Source organism: Miscanthus floridulus, unplaced genomic scaffold (genome assembly GCF_019320115.1).
Source record: "Miscanthus floridulus cultivar M001 unplaced genomic scaffold, ASM1932011v1 os_2356_4_5, whole genome shotgun sequence".
Lineage (NCBI taxonomy): Eukaryota > Viridiplantae > Streptophyta > Magnoliopsida > Poales > Poaceae > Miscanthus > Miscanthus floridulus.
In genome coordinates, this window is record NW_027098260.1 from 20341 (window position 1) to 43002 (window position 22662).

General features: G+C 43.1%; 4 protein-coding genes across 4 annotated transcripts; 1 reads left to right on the top strand and 3 right to left on the bottom strand.

Moving 5' to 3' along the window:
• Nucleotides 1-2343: 2343 nt before the first annotated feature.
• Nucleotides 2344-2927, bottom strand: LOC136534881 (uncharacterized mitochondrial protein AtMg00810-like). The gene is made up of 2 exons (XM_066527241.1): nt 2784-2927; nt 2344-2655 (listed from the first exon to the last, which is right to left on the bottom strand). Exons 1-2 carry the CDS (start codon nt 2925-2927, stop codon nt 2344-2346), a joined length of 456 nt encoding a protein of 151 aa, XP_066383338.1.
• Nucleotides 2928-4887: 1960 nt separating this feature from the next.
• LOC136534880 (uncharacterized) lies at nt 4888-8006 on the bottom strand. Its single transcript, XM_066527240.1, has 4 exons — nt 7763-8006; nt 7551-7650; nt 5222-5374; nt 4888-5130 (listed from the first exon to the last, which is right to left on the bottom strand). The coding sequence occupies exons 1-4, from the start codon at nt 7896-7898 to the stop codon at nt 4911-4913; spliced, it is 609 nt and encodes a 202-aa protein (XP_066383337.1). The 5' UTR covers nt 7899-8006; the 3' UTR covers nt 4888-4910.
• Nucleotides 8007-8134: 128 nt separating this feature from the next.
• Nucleotides 8135-10285, top strand: LOC136534879 (transmembrane emp24 domain-containing protein p24delta4-like). Its single transcript, XM_066527239.1, has 4 exons — nt 8135-8397; nt 9652-9861; nt 9945-10021; nt 10130-10285. Exons 1-4 carry the CDS (start codon nt 8173-8175, stop codon nt 10272-10274), a joined length of 657 nt encoding a protein of 218 aa, XP_066383336.1. The 5' UTR covers nt 8135-8172; the 3' UTR covers nt 10275-10285.
• A 220-nt stretch (nt 10286-10505) lies between these two features.
• On the bottom strand, nt 10506-12478 carry LOC136534878 (annexin Gh1-like). The gene is made up of 5 exons (XM_066527237.1): nt 11677-12478; nt 11341-11571; nt 11009-11230; nt 10822-10911; nt 10506-10728 (listed from the first exon to the last, which is right to left on the bottom strand). Exons 1-5 carry the CDS (start codon nt 11884-11886, stop codon nt 10522-10524), a joined length of 960 nt encoding a protein of 319 aa, XP_066383334.1. The 5' UTR covers nt 11887-12478; the 3' UTR covers nt 10506-10521.
• Between the last annotated feature and the right edge of the window lie 10184 nt (nt 12479-22662).

The following is a 22662-nucleotide window of genomic DNA, read 5'->3' on the forward strand; positions in this document are numbered from 1 at the left end:
ATCGTAGATGAGCCTCATCAAGGATAATTCTAATCACATGCTAAATATTGGGATTGGCTCCATTGAACACAATTGTTATCAAGACCATCTATCTGGTGGCCACCTCCCAATGTGCTAACCCCTTAGCGCCAAGGCATCATAGATGAGCCTCATCAAGGATAATTCTAATCACATGCTGAATATTAGGATCGGCTACATTGAACATAGTTGTTATGATGTTTTCACAACACCTATGCACCCAAAGTAATCAGCTAATTCAAACCTCAATTGACTTCCCGGGGAGCAAAGCAATAATTCTCATCCACCAATCAAAGAAACCCTAGGACAGAATGTGATTGTAACAGTGTGATATTGAGATTGCTTAAAATGGAAATTTACATTTTTCTGTTCCTTCATTGTAAGAGTCACCTCTTGTTGGATTTGATTGATGACCTGATGTTTTCTTGTGAATCATGACATATGCTTTATGCTTTTAAAGTAAAATAATCGTGTTTTAAAGGTTAATTTTTACCATATTGTGTATTTGCTTTCTGTCATCCAGATTTCAACTCAACAGTAATCTAGTAAACTTTTTAGTCATTGTTAATGACTTATTTTAACATCTTTCCCAGCTGCTTGCCATTGTGTTGCTCTCGATGTACAAGGCTAGTGTTATACATGGTGTCGGAATAAGGTATAAATCAGAATATTTGGTTCCATTTATTTGGTTTATTACTTTACACTATAAGTTTCTAGCAGAAGGGACAATTAGGGCATGGGACACTCTTTTGCGTAATCTGCCAACTGTTGTTAATGGTCTATTCGGGTAGGATAATTGGCTACAAAAACAAATTCTTTACCTTGATTATTAATAATTGTTTATAGTATTTCTAAACTCATAAGCTGATTAATACAAGTGGTTTAAAGGTGTTAACTATAATGTTTATGTCTTCCAAGATGCTAGCGTGTTAATTATAATCTTTATGTCTTCCAAGATGCTAGCTTGCACTTGTTAACCCTGCAGACAAAATGTCGAGAAAGCAAGTGTGGGAAGCAGCCATAGTCTTTCTCTTTCGGTGATAATAAGCACAGACAGTTAGGGACGAGCTCCTTAAATAAGAGTTGGTACCTTGCACTTTTATTCTCTGTGAGCTCACATGTCTGTGACTCTGTGAGTAATCCGGCATTGCCAGAACGCGCCATTTTTTATTGTGAAATATTTGTTCGTTATAAGCTTAATTAATCATGTATAACTCCGCTGAAGTGTAAACATCTAAATATTTAGTGAAACTTCTTTTTCCTGTTCTGTTTGATAAGTAACTTTATTTTAATCGACCATCTCATGTGAACTCAAGTTATATTGGAATACATGTCGTTGTGAATGGCATTTTGCAATATATCCTTTTCCCTCCGATGACTAACCTTGGCCTGTTTGTGGAACAATTCATAAACTAAATGTAGAAAGCAATAGGGAGAACACCTCAAACCTATTAGGGAGGGATGACTTTCATATATATAGCCACAAGCCTGTCAGTATATTTACAAATAGACCCCTATATATATGCATATCGGAAAAAGTTTACATAACCCCCAACTATTCAAGGTGGACTACTTCACCCCCAAACCATAAAACTAGATTTTCTACCCCCTGAACTTTTCAAAATCGGTTAAATAACCTCCCAAGCGGTTTTGGACGGTGTTTTTGCTACAGTGACAGTGGTTTTATCTTTTTCTTTTTATTTATTTTCGCTGAATCTTTAAAAAATCATAGTAAATCAGAAAAAAAATCATAAAATAGAAAATCTAATTTTGTTGGACTCCACATGAGTAGATCTACACACTGAACATATAATATGGTATGCTATAATATAAAATTTTTTATGTAGCTTTGAATCTATGCTTTTACGTAATTAATTGAAATAATTCATAGTTACAGCTTCTATGGTCCAATTATGATGAAATTTTTATGGTGGGCTAATTATTGTATGCTTGAACTGTACTAAAAATTTTAAACTCATTGGATCATGTATAACTTAGTTATAGATTTATTTAGGTTTATGCTTGTTAAATCTATGCTTATTAATTAACCCCTCGTAGTCATAGCAGGAGGATCACAGACACAGACTGGATAAAAAATCAGTAAATAGCTGTACAGACAAGCCCTTAGTCATGATATTCGCGAACTGATGCGAGGACGACACATGGAGAACACGAACTTCGCCAAAGATGACCTTCTCACGGACGAAGTGAATGTCAATCTCGAGTGCTTGGTCCGGCAGTGATAGACGGGGTTTGTTGTCATGTATACAGCACTACATTGTCACATAAGACAACTGTGGCAGAGAGTAGCGTTAGATGGAACACCTAGACAAGCTGGCGCAACCAGCAGTGGGTGATGGCACGGTACTCTGCTTCAACACTGGAGCGAGAGACAATGTCCTGATGCTTGAACGACCAAGACACCAAGTTGTCACCGATGTAGACGCAGTAGCCCAACGTGGAGCGGCGGGAGTTGGGGCACCCTGCCCAGTCCATATTTGAGTATGCCGTGAGAGACTGTACATGACCGGTGCCAATGTGGAGACCAGTAGAAAGAGTGCCCTTGACGTAGCAAAGAATGTGCTTGACGAGGGCAAGGTGCGGCTCTCGAGGGCCGTGCACGAAGAGGCACACTTGCTAGACCGCATAGGCCAGGTCAGGGTGGGTGAGAGTAAGGTACTGTAGCGTCCGACGAGGCTACGGTACTCGGATGGGTCGGTGAGTGGGGCACCATCCGTAGCTGAGAGATTGGACTTGGACTCTACAGGCGTCGTGGAGGGATGGCACATGGACATGCCAACACGCTGAAGAAGCTTAACAGCATACTGGCGTTGCGAGAGGAACAGCCCGTCGGAGGAGCGCGTGACGGAGATGCCGATGAAGTGGTGGAGCGTCCCGAGGTGAGTCATCACGAATTTCGAGCTGAGACGTGCAGTGATGCAACGCAGAAGGTCTGGAGAGGAAGCCGTCAGGATAATGTCAGTCGACAAAGAGCAGCAAGTAGGCAGTGTTGTCTCGATCTTTATAAATAAAGAGAGACGCATAAATGATGGAGGACATGAAGACGAGCTGGCGAAGATACGTGGCAAACCGCTGGTGCCGCGCGCGGGGAGCCTGAAGAATCCACGTAGCATGACCCACCGTGTCAGCTGGTGTGCGCGAGTCGAAACTTACAGCTCAGTTAGCCTTTGTCGGACCATTTGTCTGAGATCCCTAGGTTGCAGTTGTGACCTCGACACGATTACTTGAATCTACCCGTGGACCGTGGCTAGCCGACGTCTCTTTCACCGACATCAGTACCTGAGGAAATGGCTGCAGATACGACTGGTAATTCCAAAGCACGTGTCCTCGACCTTAAAACCCCTACGTTGCTATCGACCGGAACATAATGGTCCTGTTTGATACTCTAGCACAGCTAAAGGTTAGAGTTAGTTTTTAGCTTAGGACTAGCCCTGAACTAACTCTAGCCTAAGAGATGTTTGGATACAAGGGTTAAAATGATAATAAATGTGCTTTCCAAATCATTGGTGTGGGTGAAAGTAGAGAGGAAAACAGTAGGACCCTCACCTCAAATAGTCCCCAACTAGCCCAAATAATCATCCTCTTTGGGGGGATAGTTTTTTAAGGTGGGCTAGTTGCAAATAACCCACTCTAGCTCCTCCTGTTTGGCTACTTTAGAACTAGTTGAGCTTCAACTAACACAAACTAGCTCTAACTCATAGATCCCATGGCCAATGGATTAAGAGGCTATCGATCCAGGCAACACTAGTCATCGGAGCATGGCCTTTGTTTTTGTGATCGTGCGCAGACGCCAGCCGGCAATGGGGCCCTACACCGTCTTCATCAACAAAACATAAAGAAGAAACTGGAATGCCGGCAGTCCAGAAGTAAGGGTCTATTCGGCTGATATTAAAGTCAGCTGATAAGTTGGCTGAAACTATTTTATTGTAAAAAAAAAATATTATAGATTCTAGCTAGTAAGCCGGCTGATAGGCCTTGAACGTGGACTAATTAAAATTTTCTTTTTTCTAATGAATTCTACTAATCAATTAGCCTCTATTAGTTTATGTTTGATCATAATTAGTTAATGTTTAGGCCTTCTATTTGGTATCAAAAGATGGACTAGTTTAGTCCATCCAAATCAGGCTCGAAATGAAACAGGGCGAAACAGAGTGCCGACTCAAATGAAGTCAATCAGTTTGTTCGCTGGTTGATTTCTGAGCTGGCTGGTGCTAATTTATTATGAGAGAAAAATACTGTTGGCTGGCTGGTTTAGGACTGACTAAAACCAACATGCGAACAGGGTGAATGGAACTGACTAGGAGGCGACGAGGCGTGATGTAAATAGTAGTACTAACTTGTTTGCTGCAGGTTCATCAATTGCGATATCGAGCTGTATTCATTGCCAGTTTCAGTTTTAACCACAAGATTTGCATGATCATGACCCACAGCGCTGCTGCTATTTTAACAGCCACAGCGCTGCCGCTGCTAGTTTTTGTTGATGAATTGAACAGTACAAGTACGGTAAGGAGCGCAGCAGCAGCAGCCGCAGCGTTGCTGCAGCTAGCTCTTCCGAGTAGCTATGCCACCGTCAGATACTGAGTCTAACAAGTCGACTGAGATATCACTCTTTCAGGCATAAAGAAAGCTGGAACTGGCACAAAGGCCACAAGCTCCACATGACGCACTATGCCACCGTCAGAGGAAAAGAACATGCACTTCGCTGATGCAGTAACCAATAAATAGTTATGGCTCCGATCCCTCAGAGCAGCTACACTAATTGGTGGACAAAACAAGCAGCGGCAGCGGCTGGCTGCCGTGCAGCAAAGACAGCCGATCAGGCTCACAGATTCACAACTAACAAGAAGCTGGGGCAAAAACGTGCACCGGTGTTAAGAAGCGTCATTTTTCAAAACAGTCAGATATGCACAGATGAAACGTCTAGTCATCCCATTTAGCAGTGAACAGTGCACGACATTTCCATCACACAAACTCATATGCTGCCAGAAATAATTTTCTTCACACGATTGTGACCAAGACCAACCTTGCAAGCCTGCACATGACATTACGCCCTTTAATCTTCTGAGTGGCATGTCCAATAGCACCAGCCCGCTGCAAGGGTGATGGGAAGTCAGTACACAAACTGGACAAGTGTATGAGGGAGTGAAATATTTATAGTAGTAGATGGAAATTGCAGGCATACCTTATCAACACAAGAACACATTGCAGAACGCCAGCAACACCAGTCCAGACAGAAGGGCCCTTGTTCGTCAGCGCGTCTTGCACCAATAAACCCACAGATCCAGCTAGGCACACAAAAGAAACGACATATGCCACAAAAAGCCAGAGCTTCACTCTACAATGTAAAGAGACCAAGGTTAGAATATTCTATGCAGGTATCACAGGAAAAAATCCTTCTTACACCTTAAATTCCATTTGAGCACATTCCAGCACCCAGAAATTGGTCCAGTCTTGTTATAGAACCAATGAGGCAGTTTTCAGGTATGCAAAAGATATGTCCATTTGGGATTACAAGGACAACACCATGACTTACTGAACCTGATGAAAAGTGATGCATCACATAGCACAATGCTAGAAACTTGAGGCTCTTCAATTAGAAAGCACGAATTTAGTTAAGGAAACTTTGGCTAGGTGGCACATGTACTTGCCACTGAATGTAAGGATGACTGGAACACACGTCTATACTACTCATGTTGAAGATCCACTTTGAAAAAAAATCCAATGCCTCTTTCAAATTTTTGAAGCAGATTGACTTAGAGGCATGGCCTGTATGACGCCTTACAATATTATCTCATCGTGTAGGATATATGCTAAAGCAGTCCAGCCACTCTTTTGTTTACCAACATATGGTTTTCTTCTAACAACTTTCCTTGATTTTGACATTTTGAAAAAAAGTGCAAATGATTTATTTTACAAGCTTTATGTTGCTGCAGGTGTCTTTAAAATCTAGATCCATACAACCTATCTGACCAGGATCTCAATCAGTGTAGTTATTCAAAAAAGAAAAGAAAAAGCTTTCCTGGAAATAGTTCTATATCAACTGTTAGAAAAAAAATCTAAAATATTATCAAACAGCAAATGGTCAACTATTGTCGGGTAGGGGGGAGGGAGGGGGGGGGGGGGGGGGTGTGGAAATGGCATAACAAGGATACAAGATACATTGATGTAGAGAATCATGTGCATAACCAAAATCAAACACAACTGTGTCAAGATTTCATGGAGCAGGAACAATGTCCTCCAGTATGTCATCCTGATTTAAAAAGTTAATGTTTCCAAATTACAACTCAAGTCAAACAAGTCTATTTGACCTATTGTATATTGGTTCTGCAGCATCAAGATCAATGACAAGACAGTATTTGAAAAACAAATGTATGTAATCCCATTGTGCAAACTCAACAGCAAAACAAATGGGGTGAAAAAACATGAAAACAGTGGCCTGGGTAGGACAACCCTACTAACAAGGAGTAACACTTAAAGTCATTGCTATACCTAAATAGAGAAGTTATATTTGACAGAAAGAGATGTTATATCTTGATTGCATTACCTTAATAAACATATACGAGGATAAAGACATTATGATCCATGATCATGGATAATTTGTAACAGTGGAAACTCCTACTCCCGAAAGATATGAAATTCACAAATTTGTATGATTACCAAAAGAGTAGTCCAACTAGTTGTCTAAGTAGTTCCATAAGTCCCCTAGAAAAAAAAATCTTATGACTTTCCATATGGTAGTCCAACTAGATCCCACAAACAACTGCCTCCTCCTTGCTATGTCCATAGCAGAGTTACCAGAGTGGGACGGCAGTTGTTTCAAACATGAGTTAGTAAGTAATCCCTCATAAAGCTGGGCAACTCCCTACAAGACCAAATCCCTCATAAAGCTGGGAGACTCCCTACAAGACCACACCTTTACAAAAAAACATTTTCAGCTCATAACCACAATGCTACATTCGGGGTTGTTTGGGAGAGCTCCCAGCTCTAGATTCTCCGTGAGAATCACTCCTAGACAGCCAAACGAATAAAACAAACTAGATTCTGCCATTCTGGTGGGATGACAAGAATCGCTTCTCCTTTTAAACTGTGAGCTGGGAGCTGAAAGAACCTGCTCCCCATCGCTCCCCTTCAATCCCCACAAGAATCACTCCATAATCACATCCCACTGCTGTCCACCAGAATCACTCCATCAGATAATCAGGGAGCTGGAGCTAAGAATCAAGAGTGAAGCTCCACCAAACAGGCCCTTATTAGTTTCCTAATTACAACAATTCTAAGTCCAGTGCCTGCTTATGAAGATGGAGATTGACCCAAATCAAAAGTCTGACATCATTGTAAAATGGTTTATTTACATCGCATGCAAATTCACGTGATTCCTGAAACTGTGCTTATTTTTAATCGTACAGATAATATCAAGTAACCCGGGCTCGACTGAATCATATGGATTTCAAAACCCTAAATTCATCCACCAATTCCATCAACCTTTAACAAAATATAAGCAGTATCCTCACCTCCACTCTGAATCGTCCCCGTAGGGCGAGTAATAGTCGTATCCGATCTCATCCTTGTTCACGCAATTGAACATGAGCGCCGCCAGCGTAGCGAAGATCCCTGCAAAACCCGCATGCCCAACGAAATCACACCGATCAATCGGACCCCAAAACTCGCACGAGAATAAAAAAGATGGGGGCTACTCCCCGAATCTTAGGGCTCCTGCTCTCACCTGGAAGGTAGTGGAGGAAGGAGACCTGGACGGCGCTGCAAACGACCGCGTCCACCCAGAACCACCATCCAGCCCCGAAGATGGCGCCGGACACGCCAGGGCCGATGATCCCCCAAAGCAGCGCAAGGTTCTCCATGGTCGCGGCCTCTCCTCACCAACTCCTCCCACCAAGCAATCTCCTCGTCGGGTCGTTCCGCCCTTCTCCCTTCGCCGCCGAATTGTGTTTTCCCAAGCGGAAACTGGAGCGGTGGAGCCTGAAGGTGGGTGTAGTAACACTGGGCCAAACAATTTCCGTCCAATAAAGAAAGCCCAACTCGGGATTTCTTTGGGCCTATTGCGCCACGCATGTTTATGGGCCTAGCGAATCGCGTTGAGATGGACGACGGGGTGGCGCTTGCAACCTGCTGGGGATGTTGGTGGCGGTGCGGCAGGAAGAGACGATGGCGAGGGGTGGCGCGTGGGCCGCGGCGGCGGCGGTGTGGTGGATGGCGGCGGGGGCCGGGGCGGTGTGGCTGGAGATTGCGCCGTCAGGGACTAAGTGTGTGTCGGAGGAGATCCAATCCAACGTTGTCGTCATCGGCGACTACTCCGTCCTCTACGATCACCACCACGCCCACCCTACCATCGCCGTCAAGGTAACCAATCGTTTGGACCTACAGATGCAATATGTAAAATAGACTAAAACGGCATTGCCACGTAATTAGTTTAAGGGAGAGAAATGAACGAAAATAGTTGACACCATAATTAATTAATTAGCCGACCTAGAAAACACCATTGGGTTTGGGTATCCAATTGCATCCACCAGATCGGGATTCATCCAAGCAGTACAGCGTGGGAGGTGTTAGGCAAAAATATTGTTATGTACATTGTAAATTTTGTGGATTGGTTGGTACTCCTATATTTTCTATGCTTTTGTGTTTGTGTACACTGGAAATGGAATGGAAGTGCATTATGTGTAGTAACTGTTATTATGGAAGGGAAGTGCATTATGTGCAGTAGCTGTTATTTCTTTGATGTTATGGATTTATGGTATATATTAGTTACTCTTACCTAACAATCGATGACAATTGTCAACTTGAGCACATTGGACATGTGATTAGCCATTAGGATATATCATACATGTCTCCTTTCATTGTGGTCATGCCCACGCGGTCCGTGGGCATACTCAGAAAAACACCATTTGAAAACTATTCTGCTAGCTCAAATGCATGATAAAAATCAAAAACAATTTTGTTCTTCATAGAAGATACATAACTCTCATTATTGTTTGAGAAAGAAAATCATTGTGTGATTTGATTCCTGTTGCTGCTCCCCATTATCCTTAGGTTCAGTCAAATTGATCCTGAATAAGGCAAGTTATTGATTCCTTTTGTCCTAGGCCTTCTCCATTTTTTCTACAGTATTGTTTGTGGTACATCAAATGGATCGCGGTTACACTGTTAGTTCTTCAATAATGAAACTGGAAGATGCTGTCCAAACCTTGCTTATCTTGTATGGGCCATAAACTCACCCGGGAACTACAAATAGGCAACATTTTGTTGGATAGATTTGTGATTATGAATCAGGAGACATGTAATCCACCTCCATACTATCATATTTATCTGCAAATTAGTTTTCAATTTGCATTCACGGTGTTACATCTTGTGAATAGGGTGTATGAGTTACAACAATTTTATCCACAAAAACTTTTTGACTTATTTGCACATGGTAGTAGTAGTGGATAAATCTATTGCCATTTTCACTTCATTGAGAACATATTAGTAAGTAGTAACTTTGCTGGGAGAGGAACTGGACATTGAGTGGGAGTTGTCTGATTGAAGATTGTTACATCATTGACCATTTATGTTCCGCTAACATGCTTACATTTCTTTCGGGAATCATTATTTCAGGTTACATCCCCTTTTGGAGACGTTGTTCATAAGAAAGAAAAGGTTTCAATGGAGCAATTTGCATTTACCACAGCAGAAGCAGGGAACTACCTTGCCTGCTTCTCGATTGATGGTGAGGACAGAGGGTTAGTGGTGAAACTAAATCTTGATTGGAAAATTGGGATAGCTACTAGAGACTGGGATTCTGTTGCTAAAAAGGAAAAGATCGAGGTGAAGTATATGAAAATGAGGTGTTATACTGCCAGTTGTTTTGTTTTATTCCCCTTCCATATGACATCAAGTTTTATAATCAGGGAGTTGAACTGGAGTTACTCAAGCTTGAAGTTGCTGTCCAATCAATCCATGAGAACCTGCTTCTTCTAAAATCCAAGTCTGTGCATCCACTTATTTTCCTAGCTTCATGTTTTGGTTATTCATGTACCTGGCTGATACCCAGGGTATAATAACAATCCATTTAACAATATTATTCTCGGTGCAGAGAAGCCAACATGAGGGATGTTAGTGAAAAGACGAATTCTAGGGTCACGTGGTTGAGCATGCTCTCTCTTAGTGTTTGCATTGCAGTCTCTGTTTTACAGTTGTGGCATCTACAGCAGTACTTCCGAAAGAAGAAGCTCATCTAACTGATGTCCGTAATATAGTCCTCTGCAATAAGCCTATCTTTATGTTTTGTGTTTTTGCATACTGAGATCTGATAGTTTCGCTGTCGAGTCTAGCAATTGTAAATAAACTGGTATAACAACCTGAAATCCCAAGTCAGATGACATGAGACTGCTGTTTTCCTTGTTCAACTTACTTTTGCAGCATGGGAAGCAATTTTTTTTTCTTCCATGTACAGCTCAGGGATACCTGTACTACAAACATCCAACCTCATGGTGCCACTGACCCTCTTGCCACAGCCACAAGAAAGTCTCTGTAATCACTCTCAGGCAAGTTTTCTTGGATGTAGTCTGCAAGGTTCCTTCCATAACAACTCTTGAACGCTGATCTGATCTCATCTATACCGACATCATCACTGCCCAAGATAGCTCTTGTTACCATCCTTTTATCTGCAGATAGCATACTTCTCTGCAGTAACTGGAAATATCAAGAGCAGAAGAGTGAATTAGAACAGGTACAGAACAGTCAGGCTTTTCGATACTGATCCAAGGGCTTCTGGGATTTTATTACCTTGGAGTAATACTTGGAAGGGTTGTAGATGCACTTGACAACAACCCTCAGAGATTCTTCAAATTCACCAGACCCATTTATCTTCAGTGCCTGCATGCATACGCATTGTTGCAAGGTAGTCATAACAGAGTCACTGAGCAGGGCTGCACGAGGTGGATGGGCCGAAGTAGCTGATGAGTCCACTTGCCTTGGTATAGTCATGCCCATATATGCGCTTGTAGCTGCAGAAGGCCAACCTGAGCTGTGGGATGCTCCTCTTGCTGAACATCTCAAGGATCACAGCCTCGTCGACGACGGAACCGGCACCACTGTTCTTCGTGTCGTGCAGCCTCCTCGCGTCGCATTTGGCTACGTGCTGGCTGAGGTCGTCGTGGTGCGACCTGTGGGAGGCTGCGAGAGCCAGCAGCAGCTGTTTAAGCAAACAACAATGACGGTAGTCAGTCAGGTTAAGTTCAGGTGGTGGTAATGGTTTAACTCCATGACAGCAGAGAAGAGAAGTGAAGAAGGATGGGCACATGCCCTCTGGTATGGGTGAGACGGCTCGGTGACCATGTCCTGGTCCAGGTTCCTCCTGAACCTGGCCATGTATGCCTGCTTGGTGAAGAAGAGCTGGTCCTGCTTCCGGCGCGTGAACACCTCGACGAGGGCGCGGTAGCCGGCCACGGTGACGCCGCCCTCGACCGCCTCCCGCGCCACGACCGCATCCCGTTCCGCCGGCTCCAGAGCCCACAGGTAGAGCAGCCTGCAGAGCTGCAGGGAGGAAACCGCGCGCTCGTGGTGAGCTGAGACTGAGAGCTCCGTCGCGGTCACTGCGGCCGTGACGACTCCTGTGGGGCCTCTGCGATGATTTTTTACCTTGTCCTCCTGGTTGCTGGAGTTGGACATGGCCACGAGGGTGCCGTGCAGCGTCCCAGCGAGGTCCTCGCCGAACGTCGCACGGTACGCCGCCCTGATCTGCTGCCTCTCGGCGGGGCTCCGCGGAGCCAGGAGGAGGCCCAGGCGCCGCGGCGTGCCGCACGCGCCGCGGATCTCCCTGCACGCCTCCTCGGACCCCGCAGAGGCCATGGTCGCCGCCGTCTGAATGAAAGTGTTCGCTGTAGAGAACCCTCTGTTGGATCAGCCTTTTCAGCTTCTCGCAGTCTTCTTTCTCTGTACGCAAATGGATCACTTACTAAGATCGTACGGTGTGTAAATACCATCCTTATCGTACGTACGATCAGGATAAAACATTGCGCGATTCCTTTGGTTGTGCAATGAAATGTAGCATTTTGCAGGTGTGGGTCATTCTCATTCACATTCACAGGCTCGTACGTCAGTGGTTGCCAGGCGAAAAGGTCAGGAGTACGAAGTAACAAACGTGCGTGCACTGCAAAGGCAGCCCACTGAACTGTAAAAGGGGGTCCATAAAGCTTTTCGTGGCGGGTGGTGGTATGTGAGTGGCGCCCGTTCGTGGATTCCCCGTAGACGCCGAGTCAAGTCGTCCGCCTCCGCGCTCTCTGGTCGCCTGGTCGGTGGCTTTGCCTTCCGTTCCGTCGCTGGCCAGGCGTTGTTCCCTTTCACTGAAGAACCGAGATGGATCGCCCGGCCAGAAAGAACTCGGTGGCCTTTCTTTCCTCGCCGAACGCCGAGCCTTTTCAGTTCTGGACTACTCCCTATGTGCGCGCGCGTTGGTGGATTTTGTGTGTGTTGAGTTCTTTTCGTTGGTAATAAAGCACGGTGCAGCTGGGAATGTGCGGATGGCACGGATGCTTGCTTGTGCGCTGCCCCATCCGCAACGGTTTCTCCCTCCTACGCAGCACGCATGGGTGCGTGGAAAGTGTGTGGTCTCGAAACGCAAACGCTTCGGCGCAGTGGGGCATTCCGTGCTTGCTTGCATGTTTCCGATGAGGGCGCGCGTGCAGGGGCGTGCTGAACTGCTGATTCTGCCAGTGGCTGGTGACTGCTGGCGGCTGGTGCGTGTCATGTCGTCACTCGTGATGATATCTGCTTGCCTGCTTCAGGGGGTGGCTGTCTGGCTGCTGCGCGACCCCAAGCGCACAGGCACAGGCTGTGCGTCTGTCTTAAAACATGGGAAGGCTCATGCCAAGCGCCGCACACGTGTGTTAGCGTGTTGAGGCCGGCGCGTGGAAAGGGTGCACGAGCCATGCAGCCCGGGTGGGGGATGCCGACTGAGCCGACGAGCTAATGCTCACAACCTCTCAACATAAGGTTTACAGGGATCAGGCCCAACAAGGCAAATATCATCATCCATCAGAAACTAAAATCAATTCTATATTTTTTTTCTTGAACGCGCTGGAGAGCTACGTATCATTTCATTGAAAGGAGAAGAAAGAGCCGTACATAGACCCGAACACACACCTCCTACTAACTTGAGACTTTAAAACTTAAAGGAAAGAGACGACCAGACCAAAACAAACAACACCTAAGAGAACCCGTGCCATTGAGCAGGGAGAAGCCCTTCGCTCCTGCCAAACACCAGAACTCAGCTTGCTTCTTTGTAAGGAGCAGCGCCGTGTCCAGTCTAGGGGTGGCTCCACTAAAAACACAATCATTTATATGCCTCCAAATGGTCCAAGCACCAAACGTGATGAGGGTGTTCATCTTCTTGGTCACACAGCGGGCATTTGTCTAGACGGGAAAGGCCGCGCCGAATTCCACATTTAACAACCATAAGTCAATCATAAATCTGCTTACAACGCAAAATAAAAAAAATGAAAGCACAAAACATAGTGAAGATGGATCATTTTTATATGAAACTTGAGCTTCATCACAAAGTCACAACGGTAGACTTCTTAAAAAAAAAGTCACAACGGTAGACCCAAACTTATGATGGTTCCATATATGCAACCCACAAGGGAGACCATTAGAATAGTGATTTTTTCCCTAGATGATTTTTGTTTACATGTAAACATAAGCTCTTATAGCATCGGAAGACAAAGCTCACAAAGATAACAAGCTCCACAGTGCAAGAAAGGCAAAATTCGAATTGCTCAGCAACTGCTCTATATATATAGACTTACAGAGGAACCGGTTTAGTTAGTTTGCAAGATGGAAGGTGTTATACTTAATACTTAATCAAGACCTTAATTAATCTAACCACATGGACAACTAATCTGTTGTTAGCACTTATCCCTTAATTGTGCTTAATTAAAACTGACATGTGCAGTAACCCGCTGAAGTCCTCGCTCTTTGGGGTTGAGCCCAAAAGCAAAAGTGTAGAACTTGACAAGTTAAGCAAAGTTTGTTTTTGGAGTTTTTCAAGTTGTTTAGAAAAATTTGGAGTAATTTAAAAAGGCGTAATTCGTTAAATTTCCCCATTTGAATTCAAAAGTTCATTTCAAAATCTAGACCGAATTAAGAGTTGGTTATAAAAGCAAAGTTGTAGAACTTTTGATTTTGAACAACTTTTGTTTTTGGAGATTTTTGAGTTGTTATGAAAATTTGAGAGTAATTTGTGAATTTTGGTGAATGGCAAACTTGTAAATACTGTGAACAGTGTTCACCGCCGTAGCTACACCGCCGGCGACCTTCGGTTCGCTTCCAGACATGCGCGTGGACGTCCTCGGCTTCGCGCTAGCGTGGGAAAGGCTCCTGCGTGGCTTCCTTGCGCTTCTGGCCGCTCCTTAAGGCCTGAGCTGTCGCCATTCTTCGTTGTTTCCCTTCCTCTGTTTTCCCGACACCGTTGCCATAGCTCCGTTGAGCTTTTGCCGTCGAACCAGCGCCTGCACCATCGCAGCAAAGCGTGTCCCAGCTCCGCTAGTTCCTTGCGCGCCTAGCAAACAGCCCTTGTGGCTTGCCTCCACTAGAAACTCGTGGTGCGCGCTCTTCTTCCTCGCGGCCGGCAGCGTCCCCGTCACGAGCGCTTCGCCGTGGCCAGCGTGTTACGGTGATCCTCTGCCCCTGCTGAGTCTTGTTTCAGCTTCGCCACGATGCTGTAGTCCTCCATGACCCATTGATTTCTCATTTTGACCACCACAGCTCCCTGGAACATCGCCACCGACGACGATATGTTCCGTCGTGCTTGCTCGGGACTGTCGACCCACCTCTCCGTTGCTCCTCCAGGCCTTGTGCTCTACTCAGTCGCGTTTGGGGTGAGATGCTAATGCTTCCTAGGCCTTCTAGTTTAAGCTTTACAGGTCTCATGTCGCTGACGTAGCGCTGCCGTGCCACCGCGTCCGCCATGGCCGACGACGAGCTAGTATAGGGCCGTAATCAGTGCTGATAGGGACGTCAATTCGATGCGTCCTAATCTTGGTGATCATTTTGGTACTTTGGCCGTCGCCGTTGGACTCACCGTCGACGAGTTTACGCCGGTCAGCACCGTCACAGTCGGTGGTCAAACGCGCGAGGTTAGGGATGACAGGTGGGACCCGTTGTCAGTGACTCAGCGTTCAAATGGATTTTTCTATTTTCAGATTTGAATGAATAGTGATGTAATTTGTTATTTTTGTGTAGATTTATTTAGAGCTCCAAAAATTATGAAAATTTTTGTGTGATTTCTCTGTGATGTATATTATTTAAGAAAATATGAAATAATATTTTCAGTAATTTTTGAATGTGATAAAAATTGCTCAATTTATTAATAAATGGATTTCCATGATTTTTCTAGGCTTATTTATTTATTCAAAAATTATGAAATTTGTTTTGCCACTTAGTTATCATGAAATGAACATTTACTAAAATTTTGAGCTCAATTAGAATAAGTTGATTTATTTCATAATTTTGAATTAAATAATTGATTCATAAAAGCAAATTGTAACCTTTAATGAATTAGGTTTTGTTTGAATTTTTGATTGAGTGATGTCCTTGGGTGATTAGTTGATAATGATCCTTAGTAATTGATTTGGGTGTTGCGAAAAAGGTTTGATTAGTTTGACTTGCCACTGTACCGCAAAGGAAAGTTGTATTCAAATTCTTGATTTTTGCATCCATCATCGAGCATCATGTTTCGTATTCCGCATCATGTTAAACATGTCATTGTTATTACGTGTAGTGAACGAAGGTGAACACGTGGTAGTTAATCAAGTTGTTGAGGAGGTTAATCCATCTGTTGAGGTCGTATCGAATACTTGTGAAACGTCGTAGGAGCCGGACTTTTCCATCAACGAAGGCAAGCCCCGGATGCATACAACCCTACCTTGTATTTTACAAATTGATTTTGCTTTTGCTTCTTTTTACTGCATTAAGTAATTAGGAGTCAAGTACAAGTCAAATTGGTACATTACCCACCTTGTTATTCCATAATTACTATATTACCAGTTTTAAATTCGTATATGCCTAGTTATGCTTAGCTATGCGTAGAACGATGAAAGTCAGGTGATTACCTGTCACCAGCGAACTTTAAACGGGATTTGATTAACTTATGTTATCATGTGATATGGGAATATGGAGTAATAAATCTAGACCAGGCGGACTCGGTGTGTGTGAGCCACAAGACATGGAGGTCTTGTGAGCGGGTTCTTTCCGCCTGGGTCGATTAAGGCAAGTCTGTTGTTGAACTGTGTGCGGTGAGACTTTGTAGTACTAACCACATACTCTGGTAAGCCTGAACTTGGCGATTCTATTACGAGAATGGCTACTCACGCACTGGGAGTGGAGAGATGGTGGGAATAGCGTGTACCTATGTGGCAATGGGCTAGATTGGTGGAGTACTGTATTCTCGGGTGGCATGGACCCGTTCTTGCTTTAGAGGATCCGAGAGTAGGTTGATATATGTAGGTCGAGGGACCTGCATATGTCGTGTGGTCTGGAATCCCCAGCTAGGGTTTAATCGGTTCGAATCGTCGTTGCTCCTCGGTTATGGAGACTCACTTCTCTGTTCATCATCGTAGTACTAATAACTGGAACTCGAATAAGGCTTGTGAAGGTGTTGGATATGAAGTTTCATGATCTCAACATGGATTGTGTCAGCTTTGTATATGATTTTATGTAGTTTTCTATATAAAGAATTTTGTTAAAAAGCTTTTACGCAAAAGAACTTTGATTATTGTTAAAGCCATACCTTGAATCCCATGAGCCGGTATCCCTGAGTTCTATCAGTTTTATTTCGGTTAAGTCTTGTTGAGTACTTTTGTACTCAGGGTTCGTTGACCCCTTGTTGCAGGTGAGCCTCATGAGCAGATCTGTTTTGGATCAGTGCTGCATGACTATCATTCGTTCTGATGATGAGAAGTAAATGTGTGATCCTTGGGCAGGATGTTTATTTTGTGTGTTATGTATATGTTAATTATGCCACTCCACTACTACTATGGTTTGTAATAATTATCGAACTTAGTTTGTAAGGTTTGAAACAACTGGTTTGTAAACTATGTTATCAGTAAGACTTCCGTTGTTTTTACTCTAGTATTGATATTTGAATAAATGTTGTAATACTGCAATGACTCTGTAATGTGATCCTGCTCAGAAATCGTGGATGATTCAGGGTTCCTCGAGGACACCCGATAGTCTTTTTAAGTTAATGGAAACATATGCATAAACGTCAAAGGTCATCGGCCAGTGACAGGTGCATGTGGGCCCTATAACTTAGGAGGTTCTGCCATAGAATGGTATCAGAGCGATCATTGTAAGGTTTTGTTGTATTGCTTTACAAAAACTTTCAAATTGATTTGGGATGACTAAATTTAACTTGATAATTTGGTTCAAATTGCTTCTGACTTATCTTATTTCTTTCTCCCTATTCTGTATTTGATTAAAAAGGTTTTGTGTGGTGGAGTAGTAATATTACTATGCCCTATATAAAAATAAATGTTGTTTATGTGTATTATAAACTTTGATGTTTTTGGTTTGTAAGAACGATTCATGCATCATTATTAATTCACTCGTTACTTCCTTCGCCTCTTAGTCTAGAGTTGAGTAGTGAGACTAGTTTGAGTAATGTAATCCATCATAGCTGCTCTTTAGACTTTGATAAAATGGTCTTACTTGGATTAAATTGGCTTCCTATAGTATGGCTCGTGCCAAGATGACGCCCCGTAAGTCCACTGGACCCAAAGGAGTTCCTCGTCACCAACTTGCCCCTAGAAATGATGGTGCTAGCAGTAGCAGTTCTAGGCCTGATCCCCAAGCAGAGATACAGAGGATTTCTACGGAGTTAGCACAAGCTACTAGAGATAGGGCTTTGGATGCTATACAGGTAGGAGAATTACATGATCAATTGAGGCGTCTCACTACCACACACAGGAACTGTGAAAGCATGTTAGTTCGTACGGTGGAAGGAAGAAATGAGGCTTGGCATAGGGAAAATGTAGCTAGAGCTAGAACTCATGAGCTAGAATTCTATGTAGAAGATTTAGAAGAACATAATACCTATCTACATGAGGAAGTTCATAGGCTTAGCAATCTACTAAATCCAAATCATGAGCCTCAAGCTAATGCCATGGACCCCGGTGTCATCCTTGCCGATGATAATGAATCGAAAGAAGAAGAAGATCCTGAATAATTAGTAATGATCAATGAAAGTGATGATGAAGGCGGTAATAATTCTAGAATGGATACCGAGCCTGAAGTTTGAAATAATCATGGAAAAGAGTAGAGTTGTATAATAGTTAGTTATAGTTAAGCTATGTATCTTTGTTTTAGTACTTACAGGTTGGTGTTTATATTAGTAAACCCTATGTAATGTGTCTGGAGTAAGCTTTTGTGCAATTCAATAAAGGCTTGTGAATAAAGTTTGGCTTGTTATGAGCAGATGCGTCGTACGCGGGGTTCGTATGTTCCTAGAACTTCGCAAGATGAGGATGGTATTCCAGATCCGCCACCAGTTCCAACAAATCTAGCTGATGCTATAACCACACTTGTCAATGTGACGGCTGAAAATTCCTGTTTGCTTCATGAGATCGCTCTAAGTAATCAGAATCAGATGCAAGGAAACCGTGGTCGTCACCATAATAGACAGGAGGCTACATATGTTGATTTTATAGACACAAGACCACCAGTGTTCACCAAGGCAGATGAACCATTGGAGGCTGATGACTGGCTTCAAACTATGGAGCAGAAATTTGACCTTATTCTATGCACGAAATATCAGAAACCTGCGTTTGCCTGCCCAGCAACTTAGAGGTACAGCAAGTGCTTGGTGGGCGAACTTAGTGGCTATGCAACCAGCTGGCATTCCAATAACTTGGGCTGAGTTTCGTACTACCTTCAGAGCCTATTATATCCCTGAAGGAGTGATGGCAATGAAGTTAGATGAATTCCTTACTTTGAAGCAAGGAGATCAAACCGTGATGCAGTATGTGGGAAGATTTAATCACCTATCACAATATGCATCAGAACATGTCAATACTTATGCCAAGAAGAAGAGGTGGTTTATGAGAGGTTTGAATACCAAGCTACAAACAATGATGACAACTTGCACCAATGTCACTTACCATGAGGCCAGTAAATATTGCAATTGCTTCAGAGTCAAAGTATCAGCAGCATAAGGAGCTCAAAAAGAAAAAGAGTATGTCGTCCAGATCTTTTGGGGGAAATTAGAAGAGGCAGAGGGTGATTTATCATCTAGTACATCATAATCGTCCTCCTTACCGTCCGCCACAGTCTCAAGCCGGGCAATAGTCAAATGTCCATCCTGCTATATCCTATCCAAACTCACAGTCAACCAATGCTCCTGGTGGCAATGCTCCAATGTCCCAGGGTCACAACTATCCGTGTTACAATTGTGGAAGGACTGGTCATTTCTCTAGGGAATGTCCATATCCTAGGCAGGCTAATCAAAATTATCAGAAGGCCCCTGCCAATCAACAACAGGGTCAGGCACCAAACAAGAACCCCAATCAGAATGCTCAGAAGGGCAAAGATGAGAGAAAGACAGGACGGGTGTTCTATATTCAAGTTGGAGAAATTCCGGAAGGGGAGCCAGTGATGATGGGTATGTTTCCTATTGCCAATCATCCTACAGTTATACTTTTTGATTCTGGCGCATCGCATTCATTCATCAATAGAACATTTGTCGTGAAGCATGAAATTTCAATTAGGGCAACGAAGGAAAGTTTCTTTATACAGTCGCTCGGGGGACGTCTGTGTACTAAGGAAATGGTATACCAGGTACCCATAAACCTGGGTGGGCATATTTTTCCCACTACCATGATTATCCTTAAGGATCAGGATATAGATGTAATCTTGGGAATGAATTGGATGTATCAGCATAAGGCTGTTATAGATGCTTTGAATAGGACATTAAGAGTAAGTTTGCCTGATAGTAATTCTCAACTTCTCATCCAACTTCCAACCCTAAGAAGATCAGTGGGCAAGGTTTGTGCAACTGCTGTCAAAGAGATTAGAGGATATTCCGGTAGTGTGTGAATTTCCAGATGTGTTTCCAGAAGATCTACCCGGTCTACCACCTGATAGGGATGTCCAGTTTAACATAGAGTTGCAACCTAGAATAGCTCCGATTTCTTAGAGAGCTTATAGGATGCCACCTAAGGAATTGGCCGAGTTGAAGACTCAATTACAAGAATTGATTGAGAAGGGGTTTATCCAACCTAGTTCCTCACCTTCGGGATGTCCTGGCAATATTTGTGAAAAAGAAAGATGAGACCCTGAGGTTATGTGTTGACTATCGTCCGTTGAATGAAGTGACCATCAAGAATAAGTATCCCTTACCTCGGATAGATTTGCTTTTTGATCAATTGGCCGGAGCCAAAGTTTTCTCCAAGATAGATTTGAGATCAGGGTATCATCAAATTAAGATAAAGCCTAAAGATATTCCCAAAATGGCATTTACCACAAGATATGGATTATATGAATACTTGGTAATGTCTTTTGGTTTGACAAATGCTCCCGCTCATTTCATGTATCTAATGAATTCAGTATTCATGCCTGAGCTAGACAAGTTTGTAGTGGTGTTTATTGATGACATTTTAGTATATTCCAAGAATAAGAAAGAACATGCAGAACATCTTAGGATTGTTCTGACCCACTTGAGAGAACATCAACTATATGCCAAGTTCAGCAAGTGTGATTTTTTGCTTAAGGAAGTGCAATTTCTTGGACATGTCTTGTCAGCTGAAGGAGTTGCAGTTGATCCCGGCAAAGTGAAGGATGTGCTTGATTGGAAATCGCCAACCATAGTTCATCAAGTTCGGAGTTTTCTGGGATTGGTAGGGTATTACCGTCGGTTTATTCTAGATTTCTCTAAAATATCAAAGTCCATAACTGAATTGTTGAAGAACCTAAGTTAAGTTTGTCTGGTCATCTGATTGCGAAGAGGCTTTCCAGACCTTGAAAAGACTATTGACTACTGCACCTAGTATTAGCCCAACCTGATATCGAGAAGCCATTTGATGTGTATTGTGATGCTTCAGGTATTGGTATTGGATGTGTATTGATGCAAGAAGGTTGAGTCATTGTCTATGTGTCCAGGCAACTTAAGCAACATGAAGAACACTATCCGACTCATGATCTAGAGTTAGCAGCTGTGGTTCATGCTCTGAAGATTTGGCGGCATTACCTGCTTGGTAATACATGCCATATGTATACAGACCACAAAAGCTTAAAGTATATCTTTACTCAGTCAGAGTTGAACATGCGACAGAGAAGATAGTTAGAACTGATTAAGGATTATGATTTGGAAGTACATTATCACCCGGGTAAAGCAAATGTGGTTGTAGATGCCCTTAGTCACAAAAGTTATTGCAATTGTCTAGCAGTGAGGACAATGGGTTTGACGCTATGTCAAGAAATGGAGAAGTTGAATGTAGAAGTAATTCAACAAGGTAGTTTGACCAACATAATTGTTGAAGTTACTATTCGAGATCAAGTTATTGCTGCTCAGAAGGAAAACAAGGGTATAGCCCATATCAAGGAAAGAGTCAAGAGTGGAAAAGCGGAACGCTTTAGTATAGATGATGAAGATGTGTTGTGGTTCAAGGATCGCCTGGTGGTACCAAAAGTTCCTGAGTTGCGGCAGTCAATTCTAGATGAGGCACATGCTACTAGGTTATCGATCCATCCGGGAAGTAACAAGATGTACCATGACTTGAAGCAAAAGTTCTGGTGGACTAAAATGAAAATAGAGATTGCTAGATATATAGCAAAGTGTGATACCTGTCAAAAGGTGAAAGCTATACATTTAAGGTCTGCTGGTGAATTACAACCATTACCTATTCCATCTTGGAAGTGAGAGGACATAAGTATAGACTTTATTGTTGGTCTACCCAAGACATCAAAGGGATTTGATTCAGTATGGGTTATTATAGATCGACTAACCAAATCAGCACATTTTCTTCCAGTCCAGAATACATATCCCACTATATGGTATGCCAAGATGTATTTAGAGCGAATTGTGAGTCTCCATGGAGTACCCAAGACTATTATGTTAGATAGGGGTACACAGTTTGTCTCCAACTTTTGAAAATAATTGCATTCTTCATTGGGTACCAAACTTCTGTATAGTATAGCTTATCATCCACAGACTGATGGATAGACTGAAAGAGTCAATCAAGTACTTGAAGATATGTTAAGGTGTTGTGTCCTTAACTATTCCAATAAGTGGGATGAGTGCTTACCTTTGGCCGAGTTCTCATACAACAATAGTTATCAGGAAAGCATTAGAATGGCTCCATTTGAAGCACTCTATGGTCGTAGATGCAGAACATCGTTGAGTTGGTCTGAGCCTGGAGAAAGAAGATTCTTTGGAGTTGACCTTGTGAAAGAAACAGAAGACAAGGTTAGGCAAATACAGAGTAATTTGAAAATAGCTCAGTCCTGCCAAAAGAGTTATGCAGATAGAAGACGGAGACCATTGGTATTTAACAAAGGAGATTTTGTATATCTGAAAGTATCACCAATGAAGGGAGTTAACCGTTTTGGTGTTAAAGGAAAGTTGGCACCCCGATA